Here is an 18,199-nt window from a genome sequence, read left to right as displayed (position 1 = left end):
ATTTCACAACAGCATGCTAATCCACCTCACTTGCCTCTTTAAATCTCTCTCCAGCCATATGGTTAGCAGAAAGTCAGGCAGAGAGACATTGGAGTTGGGGAAATGATACTTGCCCATTAGGTTCAATCGAAGAGATGGTTTGAACTTCCTCCGTCTCTCTTTGCTCTTTGGTTCTGCACTGCCACTACGAAGCATCTCTTCCAACTTCTGTGGGATTTGTTGCCACAGTTACGCATCCAAGCAACTGTCCAAAGGTTAAAACGTAAGAGCAAGAAAATCCTTCCAGTCGCACGCCATCTAAAACCAGAGGGAATAACCGTCCAGAAAGCAACCAAAAACTGATGAAGAAATCAGAAGCAACGTAACAGAGCTACTCCATCATGTTGTCAGCATTGAGCGGAGCAATTTTAGAGCCATGCATATGTCTGTTAGACCAGCTAATTCTTCCAGGTTTTGTTACATTGTGCAAGAGTTTGGGGTGCAGTTTGGACAGAAGTTTGTTAGAGAATATTAGAGAACAAACAGCATCATGAAGACAAAGGGAGACAGCAGTCAGGTCAGGGAGAACATTGTGTAAAGGTTATTGGCAGATATCCTAATTTCATCCATGTTGGACATGTCATGGAGCACGTTTAAGTCCATCATCCAAAACTAAAATGAATACGTAACCTCGTCGAACCTGCTGAGACATAAAATTTACCTAAACTGACTGACCGTAGTGACTCTGGAGGAGCTGTTTGGATCCACAGCTCAGGCCTTTACAGAACGGCGGTCAGACAAAAAGACAGGATACAGAGCAATCCTGAAGGAAGACTGGTTGGAGGCTTAAGTCTTACCGTCCGGCAACAACCTTGAACAGATGGAGTTACGATTGAGTCGTTGGAAGCAAAACCATACGGTCCACTCGAAGCCCAAGCCTAAATCCAAAATGAGACTCTAGTCCAAGAGTTTTACATGTATGTTCACTATTTCTCGTTTAACTAATTGTTTGGTTTTTCAAAGAAGAATGGCCGACAATCTTCCAAAGGATCTTCAGGAGTGAAAAACAGGTTCATAAAATAGTGAGAGGATAGGAATAAATGCATCACACGCTTTCTAGGTGTTCATTCTAAGAAAAACTGAAAACATATTTACTTTAACCTTCCAACTACGCACTACGTTGTATTGATCCATCATGTAAAATCCAAACAGAATGTTTAAGCGGTAGGAAAAGACTACAAGCCAATGTCCAGAAACTGCTGCACACCTCAGCCAGGTAAATCAGACGGAACGAGGTTCATGGTGTTTGTCACAGGTTAAAAGGAGGCACCGCACCTTTCAGTCTGATGTCTTGCACTTGATTTGAATTTCTTCTCCGTGTTCGACTGCCAGAACCGGAGCAGCTGTGGCTCAGGTGTTAGAGAGCTGTTCAATCAGCCAGAGGTTTAATAGTTCAATTTCAAGACCATCAATCTGGTGAAGTGTCCGTCATTAAGGCATGAACTCCCTGGTTGTTACTAATGTCTAGTTACCGTCTTTCATGGCAGCTGCTTGCAGAGAAGCGGGAACGGCAAGGACTTTGATTTAATCGATCCAGGATTAAGTGCAGACCGGTTATAATCACTCATTTTATCTGTCCAAACCTGGATCAGCAGATCTGCAGACTGTTATAGGGCAGCAGATAATTGAATATTCAGCTAAATCTTTCGCATGTGGATACAAGAACCTAACATGGCATAGATATTCCCAGGGACTTGCTTTTTTGAAAATACAAAAACCACCATTACCCAATGAAAAATTCAAGATGGCTGTCAATGAAAATTTGTTTTTTGCGCTTAAACTGCCAAGATTTATAACTCCAATATAACTTTTTTGATGCCAAATCAAGATCTCGTCATACAAAGTCTCACAATACTGAAGCGTCACAATATTCCTCGTCGTGTTGACAGCGACTGCCGTCGTCATTGACTTCATCTGATGAAGTTGATGCCCCAACTACTTTTCAATCATCTGCTTGGCAGCATTTTGGGTTCTCATTAGGAGCGATATCTTTAAACAAAGTGAAAGACGAGACACAAACAACATATGAGCACAGGAAGTTGTTGCTGAAAGACCTAAGAAGCAAAGCTATGACAACCGGTGGCTGATCATTTAGGGTTATGTTGAGCTACATCACAATCACAGCTCACTCTATCAGTAGCAACTGGAAATGGTAAATGTTGTACTTGAGATCGTACATAGCTCAATCACTGTCTTAAGTTTTGAAGGGATAAAAAGAAATCACAAAAAGATAGAAATCAGTTTGTTGAATGTGTGGCAAAATCAATGAAAACACAGAATAAAGACCTTTTGTAGCATGTATTTGAGGTTTTCTTGAAAGTTTAAATCCTCGTGAACTCGATATCGCCTCTCAAGCTGTGAGTTTTGGGTGTCGTTACGCTCATGGATCCAATCAAATAATATTTACCGATAATGTTTTTGATCTTGCTTAGTTTTGTCATGTTTGCAAAAAAATTAAATGGGAACAGTCATTGCCTGTCTGGTGGGCACAACCAACCTATCCACTAATCCCCTAAACAAGAATCTTAGCACCGCTGACTTTAAAATGTTTTTTACTTTAGTTTGGGTTTGTTTTGGTTAATGTTTCTACCTATCCACAGCCCCACACACCTCCTCTGTAACTCTCTCCAGCTCTACATCAGAACAGAAGAGAGAAGCACATCCTGAAACACACACATACTTCCTCACACTTCCCTCAGCGAACACATTGTTCCTGGGCTGGTGTCCATGTTCCTGGACTCCGCCGAAGATTGATGCACTCGCATGGCAGTCCTGCCGGTGAAAGTGACGGACACATTACGCAGGACTACTTTGACCGGCTGCCAACAAACACACCCCCACACGCACACACACCCCAAACAACAAAACTCCCACATCATGTCAGCAGCACAACTCTCACAAACAGTCTGCCACCAGATTGGCCATTACCCTCAAGTCCGATGTGGGTCTGCAGGGACCTTGTCCCAGAGCTGTCAATGGTTGTATCAAGGCCAGCTAGTCGGTTTGTGACAGGCCTCTGTGTTTGGTCTTTATATTCAAAGGGAGCAGCTGTCAGGAAAAAATTGCACGTTGTTCTAGGTGAAAGTGAAGATCCATCTCTGCGAGAGCAATTACCCGGCCATGTTGCTCTTGGCGTGACTTGATTTTGTCGAGTACTAGACGATCCAATAAACCGATAATTGCTCCAGTAAGTGTAGGCAAAACGCAGTGCTGTGAAAGACAAAAAGTATTTGCCAGTCTGAAATCTTTTTGTGAGTGAGTGTGTTTGTTTTTTTAGCCATTCAGAGGTGGATTTTTTTTTTTTTGGGTAATCTTTGAATCTTTTTTAACAGTGTTTTGAGCTTAAGTTTGTGAATTTGCAGCTTGGACGTTCTGGTAGAGAGCATATATCATGGTCTTAATTCTGAAGACTCTACAGCGGCAGTGGGTTTTGACAGAGGCTCTTTTTTCTGAGCCTCTGTCTTACTGTTCAATCACAAACACTGATGTTAAATTAGGCACATTTGATCTGTTGTGCTCTAGATGTTCTTCTGGGTTTTTATGTGACTTCCTGGATGGGTTTTTAATTCTTTATTGGGGTCATTTTGAAAAGCTAACCACTTTTGGGAAGGTTTACTGCTGTTGTCACCTTCCTAAAATAATAGTCTTTGTCGTTTTTCTCCAAAAGACAATGGAGATTAGACCATTATTTTAGTAAGGTAACAGTGTAATGTGTCAAAATATGTCCATAACGTTCATTATTTGTCACTTAAGATTTCCTCGCCTTCTGACAGCTTCTGTTGAACTCATTTAATGATCTTAATCTGTCAGTAATGAGGCCGGGGTGTGAGTGTGAATGCGGTTAGTAACGGTTATTTCATGAGTCAACAAGGCATATGATTTCCTTTTTTACATATATTTACATCATTTAAGCTCACAGTGCTCTAAAATCAAGCTACTAACATACAAAGAAAAAAAAAAGTCTTGAGTTTTCAACTTTGCTAAAAAAAACCCCATTATTTTTTAACCTCAGGGTTAACTTTAGCATTTAAACGCCTAGCATTCTGAATAATTATTTAGAATAATGTTTTGCCACTCTGGAAAAAACAACAACTTCTAGACTATTTAAATGGCCCCGTTTGTTCTCTTCTCTTCTTATTAACGCCTTACCAATGTCAAGGGGTTACCCTCTGGGAAGGTGATGGTAAACATTAGATGTAAAAGTCATTTTTGAACAAGTTGTAGCTGCAAAGAAGCATAATCTTCGCTCATGTTGGAACCAAATATACAAGATATCAAGAGAAAATGGTCAAAAAAATCTAACATTTTGCTGTTCCAGATGATGATGCGACAATGGTACCGCTAACCCTAACCCGCCATCAATCCACGTCAACAACAACCTGTACTTTAAAGCCAAATAACTCAAGCTTGGACAGGTTGGATGCAGAACATCTCTGACAATGAATAGGCAGATGTAAAAAAAAAAAAAAAAAAATACTACAAGATTGGCTCTTGATTGTCTAAGGGCTTCTACCAACTCCTTTTTTTTATTATCAATGTCAATGTCAATGTCAATGTCAAATTTATTTATATAGCACCTTACAGCAGACAAGACTACACCAAAGTGCTGTACAAAACAACAACACAAAAACAACAACACAAATGACAAAACAGAACACACATCATTTAAATGCCAGAGAGTAAAAGTGAGTTTTAAGAAGCGATTTAAAATGGTCCAGGCTGTGGGCAGATCTAATCTGGAAAGGTAAGTTATTCCATAAAACAGGAGCAGCAACAGAAAAAGCTCGATCTCCTTTCCTCTTAAGTCGAGTTCGAGGAACTGTAAGTAATAACTGATTATTTGATCGTAGCGTTCTGGACGCTATCCCTAACTGTTTGAGAAAAGCAACTTAGCAGACATTCCTATTGACTTTTCTGCAGGTGGTTGAGGGAAAACCTCACTTAAATCTCTCATTAGTCACAACAGCGTTTGGCAAGCAGTAGCCATTAAGTGATTGGCTGGCAGGGCATAGTCAGATTGACGAATGTGACCATTGATTCGTGAAGTCAGTATGTCGAGAGAAGATCTGTCTTTAACTTTCCTTCAGTTGAGAAAATAATTTCTGACAAATTGATTGATCGATTGGTTGCTGATTGATGTGACGAGGCCCGTGTTCAACAGGTGATTGCTTCTAGACACAAACACACACACACACACACGCACTTCTCTGTATGATAGTCATTGTTTGTGTGTCCAACACATATAATATTCTTATTTTGTCCTTTCTGCACACAAATACATCAAATATCTTAGAATCCTTTTTTCCTCCTTTACAGTTTCTGGAAATCGAATCTGAAGCTTTCGCTCAAATTTGAATGTTTTTTCTTTTGGTGAATTTAAACTGTTGCTAAAACTGGCTGCTAGGAGGTTACAAAGTTCGTGTTTTGGTTAAGAGAAAATTAGCCATGTTTTTGTATGTGTAAAAAATGTTTTTGCAGTCAAAATCACTGATTTTGTGGCTCTACTTTTTAAATATTTGCAAGAAAGTTTGCAATATTTTTCCCTGTTAAACCAAATGTAACTGGTTATAACAAATCTTCACTCTCTACCAGGTATGTTTACTTCCTCATAACCTCATCCTGCATCCTACGTGGCGACTTCCTGTTACTGAGCTCCAGTGTTTCTTAAAGCGACAGCAGTGGATTACCGAGACTTGAAGATTAACTTTTAGGAAAACAACAAAGTTAACATTAAACTTGATTGTAACAATACCCCAACAGTGCCAACAAATGTTAGATTAAGCTAAAGTACAAAAATGTTTGCATTCACCTAAGGATGGAAATGACTGAGGCAGAAAGATCGATATTTTTCTCTGATTTTTTTATTTTTATTTCCTCTTTGAACACTTTAGAACAACATACATCTGGTACAACATAGATCTACGCAGTTTACACAAAGTGAAACACAAATACACACCTATAGATACATTCACTGGTTAATCTATCACAAAGCTTTTTAGTGTGGATGGAACATGAAGTTTGTGAAGCGGAGATAAAGAATCCAGATACTTGAAAATTTTTCCTTTATTAAATAAAGAGAGCAAGTTAATAATATTCCAAAGGAAAAAACTTTGTGCCACAATGTTTTTAGAAGGACGTTTAAAGAATAAAACAAAGGTGGGTTCTGTTTTCAGGTGGGTAAGGTCAGGTGTAGCAATCTGTGACCAGGAAATGGTGGTGTGAAAGGAGCAACAGCCAAGCCAGCTCCCCATTACCCACCATCCCCGGCTCCTGAGGATTGTTTACTCCGAGGATTATCTCCTTTCCTTTCCGAAAGACGTTTAGTCATCTCCATCTGGAGCTGCTGACATGAAGGATGTCACCATCTTAATCTGCAAAAAAAAAAAAAAAATCTGAGGTGCTGGCTCGCAGCTCATAAACCTCATTAATTTACCGGACCAAATGAAAAAGAAAAAAAATCACAATCAGCCTGCGCCGGACCCCGGACCTGGACGGGAGAGCAGAGGAAGCAGGCCTAATCTGCCTGCTAACAGATGGCTCCCAGATCACACACAGTGGTCCGCCTGCCAGCCCGTGTTGGAACGGAGCGGCCGCCCACGGCGGGGTTGGAGAGGCCGCGCAGGCAGAGGAGGAGATGATTGTTATTGAATATGAAATGTCGATCGCTCGGAATGAGCTCGCCATCCAGGTCGTAGGCAGGTGCCTCCGATCAACTCACTCGTCTGCCCCGCGCGGACGCGGGTTCTCTGGTGTTGCGCAGATGAAAAATTTGTCTCATGCAGAGCCGTCCAACAAATGACCAACGACCCAGATGCTTTCATTTATAACAACCTCACACACGCACCGGTCGGTCTTCAAACACGCATTCTGGCAACACAACTAGTTCACGCACTTGTCTGCCTTGGCAAGCGTTAGCTCTGCTATCGATTTAGAATCGATAAATGATCGTTTTTTCTGACGTAGTTCAAGTGCAGGATGCGACCTCGACGTGGAGGAAGGAGAATAATCCTGGTTCAAACGTCACTGAAAGGATTCTCAGGCAGTTCTCAATAGGTCTGTCACAATAAACAATAAATTGATTAATCGCATGATACTGTCAGGATCTGTGTTTTTCTGTGTTTATTTAGAGTTTTCTGTGTCCTTGAGTCTCTTCGTTGTCCTGTCCTCCCCTTGATTGTTCCCAGGTGTGTCTCATTTCTGTGATTACCCGCCCGTGTATTTAACTCCACCTGTGTTCCTTGTTCCTCGTCGGGTCCTTGTCGTTGTCTGTCGTTGTCAATGTCTAGTCGTCGTGCCCATGTGCCTGCTGCTTGTTGTTTGGACTGTGTTCCCGTCATTAAAATCATCGTTTTCATTTCTACCTGGGTCTCAAGCGTCTGCCTCACCTCAACAACACACCGTTTCATGACAGATACATTAAAAGAAACCCAATAATTTTCATTTGCTTGATTTATCGATATCCTCTTTTCACCAAAAACTGGATGAGAAAAGTCTTCAGTCTGGTGCTTTGGTCTCAACAAGTCCCTTTTTTGAAAGACAATTTTGTTTACAGAGACTTCATAACTCCTTTTATTTTCTTTTATTTAAAAGGTCTTCCAGTTCCAGTGTTTAAATGTTCATTAGAATTTTAAGTTTATTGATCCTCGAGATTGTGTTCTTGCATTATTATGCCATCATTGCTATTATATTGATTGAAAATGGTCTCAAAATAACAATACTATTGCTTATCATAAGCTCTGGGACGATGTATCATCCCAGAACCTAGATTAGAGTATTAGATTCTCGGTCTTTTTCACAGATGTTTCAATAACATTACTTAAGTTATTGAGAGATTCCCCATCTTTATCAAAGAATTCATGCTTTAAATCGAAGACGTTGCCAACAACTAGATGAAAACGATTGGGAGGAAAAACATGATCCGAACACTAACAGCAGAAGGCAAAGTCACATTAATGCTTCTTCAAGTTAGAATAAAATATTTGTCAGACAAAAAGGGAGATTTTTGATGAAGAAGAAATCTACAGAAGGTTCACTTTGTCACGTTTAAACCTAAATGTGGCCGTCGCTCGTCTTGTGGGTGCATCCGCTTGAGGGGCTGTCAGTGAGGTATTCCATCCATGTGGCGCAGCTTCCTCTCTATCTTCCATGAAGCCATTCAGCGTGCGGACGTTAATCCCGGCTCCTGTCATGAACTCGGATGGGACTTAGTGGCATCTTCCCAGATCGGCAGGCTGCACTCGAAGGCAAGAAGTCAGAAAACTGAAAAGACACTGAAGAACCGCTGAGGATTTGAGAAGAATCAAACATGAACCATTATCGTCCAATTCTGTTATAATCCGTAACAGCGACCGTCTTTAGAGAGTACCTAAAATACAAGATGTTCAGAGCTTAGACACGGCCGTGGTAAGGAACGCTAAACCCAGACCAACACTTAACAAGACATGAGTTTTCGTGAAAAGTGACACTAGAGGGGCCACAGCGATGGATTAGTAACGGGCACAGAGCTCCACTTCCAGTCAGACACCACCATGGTGAAGGTAAGATACTGGTATTTTCTGGTATCATTACAGCTGAGTTTATTGGCTCTTTTCAGGTTGAAGATGGACTCAAAATCAACCCTCAAACTTTCTTCCGAGTTTTAGAAAACACTTTCTTCAAGCAGTTGTTCAGGAAGAAGTCTGCACTTTTCAAAATGAATCCAAGCCCTCCTCTGCGTGGCTAGCCATTAAAGCTGTTGAAGATGGGAAAACCTGTGACAAGGCTTTTCTTCTTCACTTGACTGGAACCCAACTGAAGGAGAACGCTTTTCTGTCTTTGCTTATTGCCTCTCTGTGCTTCCTATGACTTTTTTGAACACTTTACTGATACTGATAGTACTTACCTTGACACGGCGGTGTCAAACTCATTTTTGTTTTGTGCCAAATCAAGATCATGAATGCTCTCGGAAGGCCAGCTGTGCCAGAATGCATTGATAAAACCTGTTCATAAATGTTTTAAAATATCAATGAGTTCTTAAAAGTAAATAGTAATATTGAACATAGTTTCAGTCCCTCCAGGATTTTGTGTTTGTGGCACAATTTATAACTGAAAACGGGACTTTTTCTTACTCGCTGCATAGCTTGTGGACTACAATCTGACATCAATTAAGGCTGAGGCAGCTGATAAGTACAAGTAAGAAAGTTTTTGACAATTTTTAAGAAAAATCTGCAACTGTCTCCCAATTGATAGCACAAAAAAGTGCTGGGATTTGTTGATTTTGCATAAATTTCCACTATAATTCTCAAGAAACCAATGGGACTGATTAATATAATTTGGCAGATAAAAGCTGTGCGGATTTGATTGATAATATAATATTAAAGCACACTTAGTGTTTAGTCTAGAACCTAGAGGGCCACATAAAAAGCTATGGCCTTGAGTTTGACACGTGTGCCATAAGTCATCTTCTCTCAGTAACGACATTCACAGAAGAGTGTTTTTCTGTGACCTGGTAGCAACACATGGGTTCTGCTTTTTCAGATTCAAGCAGATTTTACTCGATTTGTGCATCACTAGTCTAATCAAACTTGTGTCTGAAGAACAGCAACTGGTGACTCATACCGTCGTTTTCAACACTGACTTGCTCATCTTTAATCACATCAACCTTAATAAAAGCCTTACAGTGCGGCTTTTATTAAGGTTTCCACGGCAGGCTGAAAGAGCCTCTTGGGTTATTGTGTATTCGGTTCAGCCAGTATGTGCTAAACCATGTGCCACTGTCTGACATGAGTAGAAGAAACTCCAAAGCGTTGTTCTTCAAACCCGTCGGATGTCATTCAGGAGTCACTGCGGTGTTGTTGTTGTTTTTCCAATGTCGACCGTCCCTCCATCCCAGCTGCGATTCACGCCTTTCGGATCTTTTCCTTTGAGAGAACAAAAAAGGCGTGAAAGGCGCAATCCAAGCATGTGAGCGTTTCCCCCGCCTAAGATTCATGCCATCGCTAATCCTCCTGTCCTTCAGCTGTACTTTTTTTACTTTTTTTTTTTTGCTCCTGTCCTGCCTTCATCTACTCTCCGTCTCCACCGTCACTGCCTCATTAGTTCTCCAGATCTGTGAAAAGTCTGCGAGCTCGTCCTTGTTTATCTTCCCCTGGTATGACAGCGGAAAGAAGCAAAGGTTTCCTGTGCAGTTTGTTCAGGCATTTAAATTTAAAAGTGACAGAAAAACACCTGGAATCCCGCGAGGTGTGGTCTGCCACTGCCTGGAGGAAAAAAGTGCTGGAATATGGATTGAGTTTGTGTGTGTTTATGGGAAATCTTTAATGTCTTCGGAAAGATCAGACTAATAGTAAGGCAAAACACCTTTTATCGAACCCTTGCTTGGCTTTCTTTTCTCCCAATAGTCCAAGCAAAAGATCAGAAAACTCTTGGTCGGGTTTGGGTCATTTCTTGGCTTGTGTGGCACATTTAAAAAGCCTGCAGTACATAAAGATCAGAGAAAACCAAAGGAGGATGCAGAAAGTTGGGTTTATCTACTTATTATAGTCTTATTATAGCTTATTATAGTTTAACCTGTTGTAGCAGTTAATCGTATTGTAAGAAGTGCCGCGCACAGAACGCGCACACGCCTCCATCAGAGATAAGATCCTATCAATCAATCATCCCAGATGATTTGCACTCGACTCACCCATCTTGTCGCTTTTTGCGGTTACGACAAGGGATGAGATGGCACTGGAAGATGTTAAATAAAAACTACAAACAGCAGAAGAAGTTACACTGGTTATTATTATGTTAGCCTGAAAACGAAAGCAGTAAAATTGTTAATAAAGTACAATATGTTGGGTCGGATCGGGCTCGAACATAATGCCTATGGGCTCGGTCCGGGTTGACCTTTTTGGGCTGGATCTAAACTCTAGCGTGCCTAAAGGGCAGGGACTTCTTTGTGTCAATACGTAACTTCTCATGAGAGGAGACAGAAATCACATGAGGGGTACCCCAAGGTTCAATCCTTGGACCCATCTTATTTAATATTTACATTCTCCAACTAGCTCAGGTTATAACAAGAAATCAGATTAGTTACCATAACTGCACAGACGACACACAGCTCTACACTACGATGTCAACATGACTTGACTTGACTCTCATTGGTTGCCCATACTGGACAGCTGTTGCCAAGCAAACCAACACAGTAAAAATGAGAGATTTCCAGTAAGTTGGACTTTCACTCAGCAGCACATTCATGATTAGCAGTTTCACTTCACAGCAAGCAGATTTCTGATTGAAAACATTTATCAGTGGTGTAGAACAGTATGCTGCCTCTGGCAAATTCCTCTCCAGCATTCACTTCCTACATCTGTGATACTTTTGGACAGTGGTCTCAAACCCCAGTTTTCAAGAGTCAGAGTCCTGCAATATTTGTCCCTTGTCGTGCACTTGAATTACGTGGCTACACAGCCTCACTAGCATGCAGTCAGGTTCCATTCTCCATCTTTTATATTTGCAATAAATGGCTGCTCAGGTGAGTTTCACGCAGAACTCTAAATTCCCATTACTTGCCATCCTGGATTGGCCAACCGATTAAATTATGCGTAACGTCAGAGTAGCGTCTCACAAGGTAAAGGTTGCGCGGTCATTGTACTGTATGCGGAGTATTTGACCCTGTCCTTGCCTCTCCTCTGCAGGTATGCGCATACTGGTGACCCTGCTGCTGGACACGCTGCCCATGCTGGGTAATGTGCTGCTGCTCTGCTTCTTTGTCTTCTTCATCTTCGGGATCGTTGGCGTCCAGCTGTGGGCCGGCCTGCTCAGAAACCGCTGCTTCGTCAAAGACAACTTCTCCTTGTGAGTTCCGCTCTGTGTGTGTATTTGTGTCATTTAGTGCGGACAAAAAAAACAACAAAAAAAAGAACTTCTAGGTTGGACTGTGGGTGTAAACTTAAAATATGTTTTATTCATTGGGAGGGTCTAACAAAATCCCGCTGGTTAAAATGTGGGCAGGAAAGTGTTTCTCCATTGAAGTGTGTTGTTTAAAACTGTTTTTCAGACTTCACAACAACCTGTCAACATGTTGGACCTTACCTGTGTAAAAATCATTTCCAAACAAATCCTCATTTTTATCTGCCGATAACACATGTATTGATAAGATGTTTTGGCAAAGTCTCAGAGCCATTTTTCCATATTACTACACCGGAGCGCTGATTCTTATTCTTTAAGGTGCCACTGTCTGGCATTTATCAAAGTCCACAGAGTCCAAACTTTACTGTGACGGTGGGAACCAAAGATTATGGTGATGGTAAGGAGGCATTTCAAGCCTAAGTCCTCGAAACACCAGTGAAAATAAGTAAAAATCTTGTCTGCAAATATAAAAATAGTTTGATTACTGTGATGTCAAAAAAAATAAATACATTTCATTGATTTTGAAAATGAGAGGTATAAAGCGTTTTCTTGGTTGAATAAAATTAAAATGAACTCTGAATGTGCCAAGGGTGTGAATAATTTTGGCTTGATTGTCTACATAGTTGAAACAGAAATTGTAGCAAGCAGTTAAAACACTAGAAACCCCTGGAACAAATGAAGATATGAGGAAACCACTGCAGACATCAACCTTAATATCCGGAGTATGAGCGCCTCAGAATATAAGCTGCACACATTAATCTTAAAAAGAAAAAAAAAGCACATTCATAGTTGTCCATGTTGTTACAGGGGATGTCTACAAAGTGGTTGTTTTTTTTTTACTTCCAATGAATTACCCTCAAATAACATACATACAGTGCCCGCTTAAAAATGTAATCAAATGAAATACATTTGCCTTCTAGGAAAAGTCATTGATTGCTATCTTTATCTTCGTCCTATGCGCCAAAACCAAAAAAGTCATGTTGGAACTGGACATTCTCAGAATGACTTCGTCACACACTTTCCCGTCTTCTCTTTTGTTGTCTCTCTCTCTCTTAACGTCGGCTTCGTCTCGGGGCAAATGTGCCCCCGAGCTTCTGCTGTCCTCCTCATCGCCACGAAGCGGTCCGCAATCATCCAAATATCAGCCGCGTCATTGTTAAAGTCGCAGTGTTCAGAGCGTGTGAAAAACATAGCGCTCTTATGCTCTGGAAATTATGGTAAACATCATTGGAAAGCGTGTTGGAAATGATAGCACCCATTGGAAACACTAGTAAGCACTGAGAGCAGTAAGACATTGGAAACCATTGCAGACTGAAGCAGCCGCCACCATGTTTACATGGCACTTTTTGCATGTAGACCAAAAAGTTCACATTTTGAGTGGTCTCTTCAACATCTCGGCTTCCTCCCTTCAAATAGTATAAATGGAAATCTGTTGCGCAATGTGAAAAAGTTCAAAGGGACAACTTTTGCAGAGCCTCTACGACTTGTCGCTTTATCGCGAGAGCGCCATTGGAATCGCCAGTTGAAAGTAAGTCTGCGGGACGTCAAAGTAACTTCATTCTTCTTTCAAACTGGGTCACGCGCCACCGTCAGCGAGGCTTGCGACTCTGACGCCTCATCGCCGTGATGAATGGAGGACCGAGACAGGTTCTGGAATAATAAAAAAGGCCCTGGATCGTGTGTGCTCCTGTATTTGGGAACATTGGTACCCATAAGTTATTCATGTTGCCTGAGTCATCTAGGGATCATTACTCTCTATGGGATTTATGACACCTCACATCTGTAATTTAAGTTCATGCATTATGCCTTCGGTGTGCAGACATCGTTTCTGTCGTCACTGTCGGTTCTTGCGACCAGCTAGCGTTCCCTGGAAGGCCTGCGCCTCATAAACGGCGCCAGACTTTACTAACGGGTCTGCTTTACAGGCGGCTTTCACGCTTCGCTTCGCAGCACTCTCGTCACGTCGCCAAAGCTTTTCAGCAAACACCTGACACATTCACGACCTCCTTTTTCACGCTGATTAGGAGCATTTCAAATCGCCGTTAGAGAGCCGCGGCCCCTCCCTGCGCGTCGGGGCCGTGATGAACGGACACAGGGCTCATCGGCCGCGTAAGTGGCTCCGGCAGATCTACTCGACGTGTGAAGCAGCTTTTAAGAAAGAGAGTGAGAAGTGATCCAGAAGTGGAAAACAGATTGGTCTGATCTCCCCTCCCCACAAGAAAAATAAAAAAATGCGACTGTGTTTTGCAATTAATAGAAGCTGCCAGCTGAAGGTGTGCTGACAGATGAGCCAGATATAACACAAACGCCAGACACGTTCCCTCTCTTCCAGATGGAGGAGTGCTATGTGGCAGATATGCCAAGAGGTGCTATGGCAGGCGAGTGTGTGTTCGGATCCAAATCCCCTCAAAAGTCCCTGCAGGTATTTGGCCCCGACGGCCTGACATGATCTAAAACTAATGACGTTTTACGTGGCTTTGTTTTAGATGTGCTAATCGGTAACAGAAAAAAATGCAGTTAAGACATTTGCAGGTTGGAAGTGTTGTCCCGCTTAAAACCTGCACAGAAACATACGACTGCCACGGAAAATAAAAATAATAATAATAAGCAATCTTTTAACAGCACTGCCATGGTTACTAGCACTAGCTGCAGTGTGTTGGAGCTATGTTTTGACTTTATTTCAAAGTGACTCGCTTTGTTTTGAAGATTTTAAACTTAAGTATATTAACAGTACCTGTCTGAAAACTGTAACAATGTAATTACTTGTGGGGTTCCACAGGTTGTCCATTCTTGTCCAATGTTTGTCTTGAAACAGTGTCTGTCTCTCCGGTAGCCTTTTGGCTTTAAATACCAAGAAGACACATAGTTTGACTAAATCAAAATCAAATCAAATTTTATTTGTATAGCACATTTCAGCAGCAAGGCATTTCAAAGTGCTTTACATCATATCAAACACAGAAACACAATGCAACATAGAATCAACAATCAAAACACGACATTAAGTCAGGTTCCATCAATAAATTTGTAATTGATTACGTTTCAAATACAATCCTAAACAGGTGGGTTTTTAGTCGAGTCCATCCATAAAAGATTTACCTGTTACACTCCTACTGTGTTAGATGGAACAAAATACCTGTTGCTATTTTTGTTCCCACTCACGCTCACAATCACACAGTTTAAAACGATGTAGACAGCATTTTAATGGGCTTCTGGCGCAGGGCTCCGTACACGTCTTTGACGGAACTTTGAGCAGGGACTCCTCCGTCCCTCACGGATTTTTGTGCAATTCTATGGTACCTGTTAGTGTCTAGAATTTACAGGGTTTGTGTTATGCGCAGTGACCCTCAGTCACTCGCCGTTTCTCTTCCGGCATCAGGCTCCGTACACCTCTCACGGAATTTCGCTCTGGGACTCCGCCGTCCCTCACGGCTTTTTGTGCAATTCTATGGTACAGCTCCTATAGCGTCTTTTACCGCAATAGCCAAATCTATGAGTCACATTTGACTCATCATTAGACTTTGAGTAACATTTCCTGTTGTTGTTTTCCTATAGGAGACATTTCCTTTTAATGGTGCCAGTTGATGCTTGACAGCTAATGAGACTCGCCATGCTGTCCATAATGGGTGATGACCTTAGAAATACCTTTCCTTTAGTTTTTTCATTAATAAAAATCACAAACTTTGTTGAATCTGCAATGAAAATGGTCCAGCCCAGGTTTCAATTATCCATATATGGACATAGCTTCCTGGTGATTTTGCACTTCAAAATCCCATTCTGCAACTCCTTTAGCCACTCTGAGGTATTTTTTATTTAGTTATTTTTTAATATTGCGTCTCCACCCTCAGAGAACACAAAAATTGAAAGCGTTAAAAAAAAAAAAGACTGAATAATAGTCGAGCAAATGTCTGAGTTTGGCATTTTTTCCATCTTCAACTTGCATGCTTCTAAATAATATACAGTCATATTCAATACATACTTTAATTAAACCCAAATTTCTGCATTAAATATTGTTAAACAGTGTGAAGTAATGCTGTTTTTTAATGGTGTGATGCAATACTCTTTTTCTAAATGTCATGTTTTCATTACCTGTAAGTGGAAAAATCATCATAATTACACAAATTAAGGCTTTCAAGCATCCATCTGTGAGTAAAGTAATCTATATAATGTGTTTCACTTAGCGATAAAGTTCTTGGAAATAAACGGACTTTTCAGTAATACTTACATTTATTGAAAGGTTCTGTAACTCAAAAGCATGACCAGCTCTTTCCACATTGATGTAGATTCCCAGTCAGACGTGGCAACTTGAATTCTCTTCGTGCTCCTTGAAAACTCTTCAACTTAACATTGTTTTTGGTTGGAGAGCCACGAAAAAACAGGCAGTGAACAACAATCAAATGCTTTTCCCTGTCTTTTATGCCAAGGCATTCTTGTCAGTAACCTGTGCCTCTCGTCTCCCTTCTGCCTTCCGCAAAGCCCTCTGTCCGTGGAGCTCGGAAAGTACTACCACACGGAGAACGACGACGAGAACCCCTTCATCTGCTCCATGCCCCGAGACAACGGCATGAGGGACTGCGGCTCCATCCCCAAGCTGTACGACGAGGCGGGCCAGCAGTGCAGTCTGGACATCGACTCCTACAACAGCACAGACAACACCACCTGCGTCAACTGGAACCAGTACTACACCAACTGCTCCGCCGGCCTCATCAACCCCTTCAAGGGGGCCATCAACTTCGACAACATCTGCTATGCGTGGATAGCCATCTTTCAGGTAGGGGAGCTGACGAGACCTGAGAGTGATGAGTGAATAACCGGGCTTTGTAACATTTTCGGCAATGGGAATCTCAGCAGTTCGTTCGGCGGATCTCTAATGCAAAGCCTAAATGGCTCAGTGGTCAATGCATCAGAGGAGTAGGACTTTGTCACACAACAGGGGAAACTCTGCACTTGTTTGTTGTCCTTGCATTACCTGAAAGGTCTTTTGTTGGACTGTTCATCTGGTTTAGTTTGGTACCATGAGGTTGTTTAAGAGGACAAAAGCCAGATTGAAGATTGCAGCAAAAGTCTGGATTTGTGTCAAAGACTCTGAGATTAAACTAAAGGTTAACACTTGGAAAAATAAAAACCCCAGCAGAAAATGTGGCCTTTTTTAATTCTCTACTTAGATTTTCTGTTCAAAGTACTTTGAATTGCCTCGTTGATGAAAATGTGCTTCATTAATCAAATTACCTTACCTGTCTGCCATTGTTGTCTTCACTGCTTCTGTTCCCTTTTTTGTAGGTGATCACTCTGGAGGGCTGGGTGGACATCATGTACTTTGTGATGGATGCACACTCCTTCTACAACTTCATCTACTTCATCCTGCTTATCATTGTAAGTCCTTCTTGTTGGTGAACCTCAACTGTATGTACTTCTGCTCATAAGTGTACATACCTTTGTATATTCCCTTGGTTTCATACTGATTAGCAGTTAGTTAAACTCATTTTGTCATCAAAGAATCACGTTTTCTCCAAAATGACCCTAATTAAAATTGTACGTAACCTGAAAGTGTTGACCTTGTAGCAATCTTAATTTAACACACATTAGCTCAAATGTGTGCTAATGTGTTTGTCTCCTAGCAAAGGATCTGTTTACTTGTAATAAGTGTGGACATATGAGAAGTCGATAGGCTCTGGGTTCCTGACAGATCACTGCATTTTTCTTTTCGGTCCACTGCTCCACAGATGTTGCTGGACTCTGATTCATTTGGAAAGGCTAAAGCCATTTAGAAAGGTAGTTAACCTTTGGATAGAAAAACATCCAAGCAACTGAAAATGCCAATCAGTAGTATTTAAACTCTTAATTAAGTGGTGGGAAGTGAGGGCTGCAGCTGACAGTAAGGAAGGGTCAGATGGACTAACAACTAACATCTGATCCACAAGAAAATGATTCAAAGAGCTAACATGTGTCTTACAGAACTCTGAAACGCTGGACGGAAATATGGGCGGCAGGATTGACTTGAGAGAATGAAAATATCACCATGCCATGGAAACGTAACAATCTTCTGACCCCAAATGTCACAAAAATGGACTTCAAAACTTTTAACGGGACCACAGTTTAACTTTCTGGCCACAACCATCAGCTCCACATTTGGAGAAAAGCCAACAGTTAATCTTTAGGGAATGTTTGAGCTACAAACAACAGGAGGATTAAATTACTGTCACAAAAACAATTGCAGACAGAGTTAAGGCGCTTCTTGGCCGTTTAGACTTTTTGTTTTTCTCAATGGACCAGTGCAAAGAGGGGAGGCAGA

At 41.4% G+C, this 18,199-nt stretch overlaps 1 protein-coding gene across 15 annotated transcripts in view; it reads left to right on the top strand.

Annotated features, from left to right (window-relative positions):
• Window positions 1–18,199, top strand: part of cacna1g (calcium channel, voltage-dependent, T type, alpha 1G subunit) — a 281,034-nt gene that overhangs the window by 144,119 nt on the left and 118,716 nt on the right. For all 15 annotated transcript variants that reach the window (XM_028029261.1, XM_028029253.1, XM_028029260.1 and 12 more), the window contains 3 exons: window positions 11,697–11,856; window positions 16,384–16,678; window positions 17,188–17,280. In XM_028029261.1, the coding sequence (XP_027885062.1) occupies window positions 11,697–11,856; window positions 16,384–16,678; window positions 17,188–17,280 (548 nt within the window). The remainder of the gene's footprint in view (window positions 1–11,696; window positions 11,857–16,383; window positions 16,679–17,187; window positions 17,281–18,199) is intronic.

Source organism: Xiphophorus couchianus, chromosome 10 (genome assembly GCF_001444195.1).
Source record: "Xiphophorus couchianus chromosome 10, X_couchianus-1.0, whole genome shotgun sequence".
NCBI classification, from domain to species: Eukaryota; Metazoa; Chordata; class Actinopteri; order Cyprinodontiformes; family Poeciliidae; genus Xiphophorus; species Xiphophorus couchianus.
This window is presented reverse-complemented; position numbering and strand designations above follow the sequence as displayed.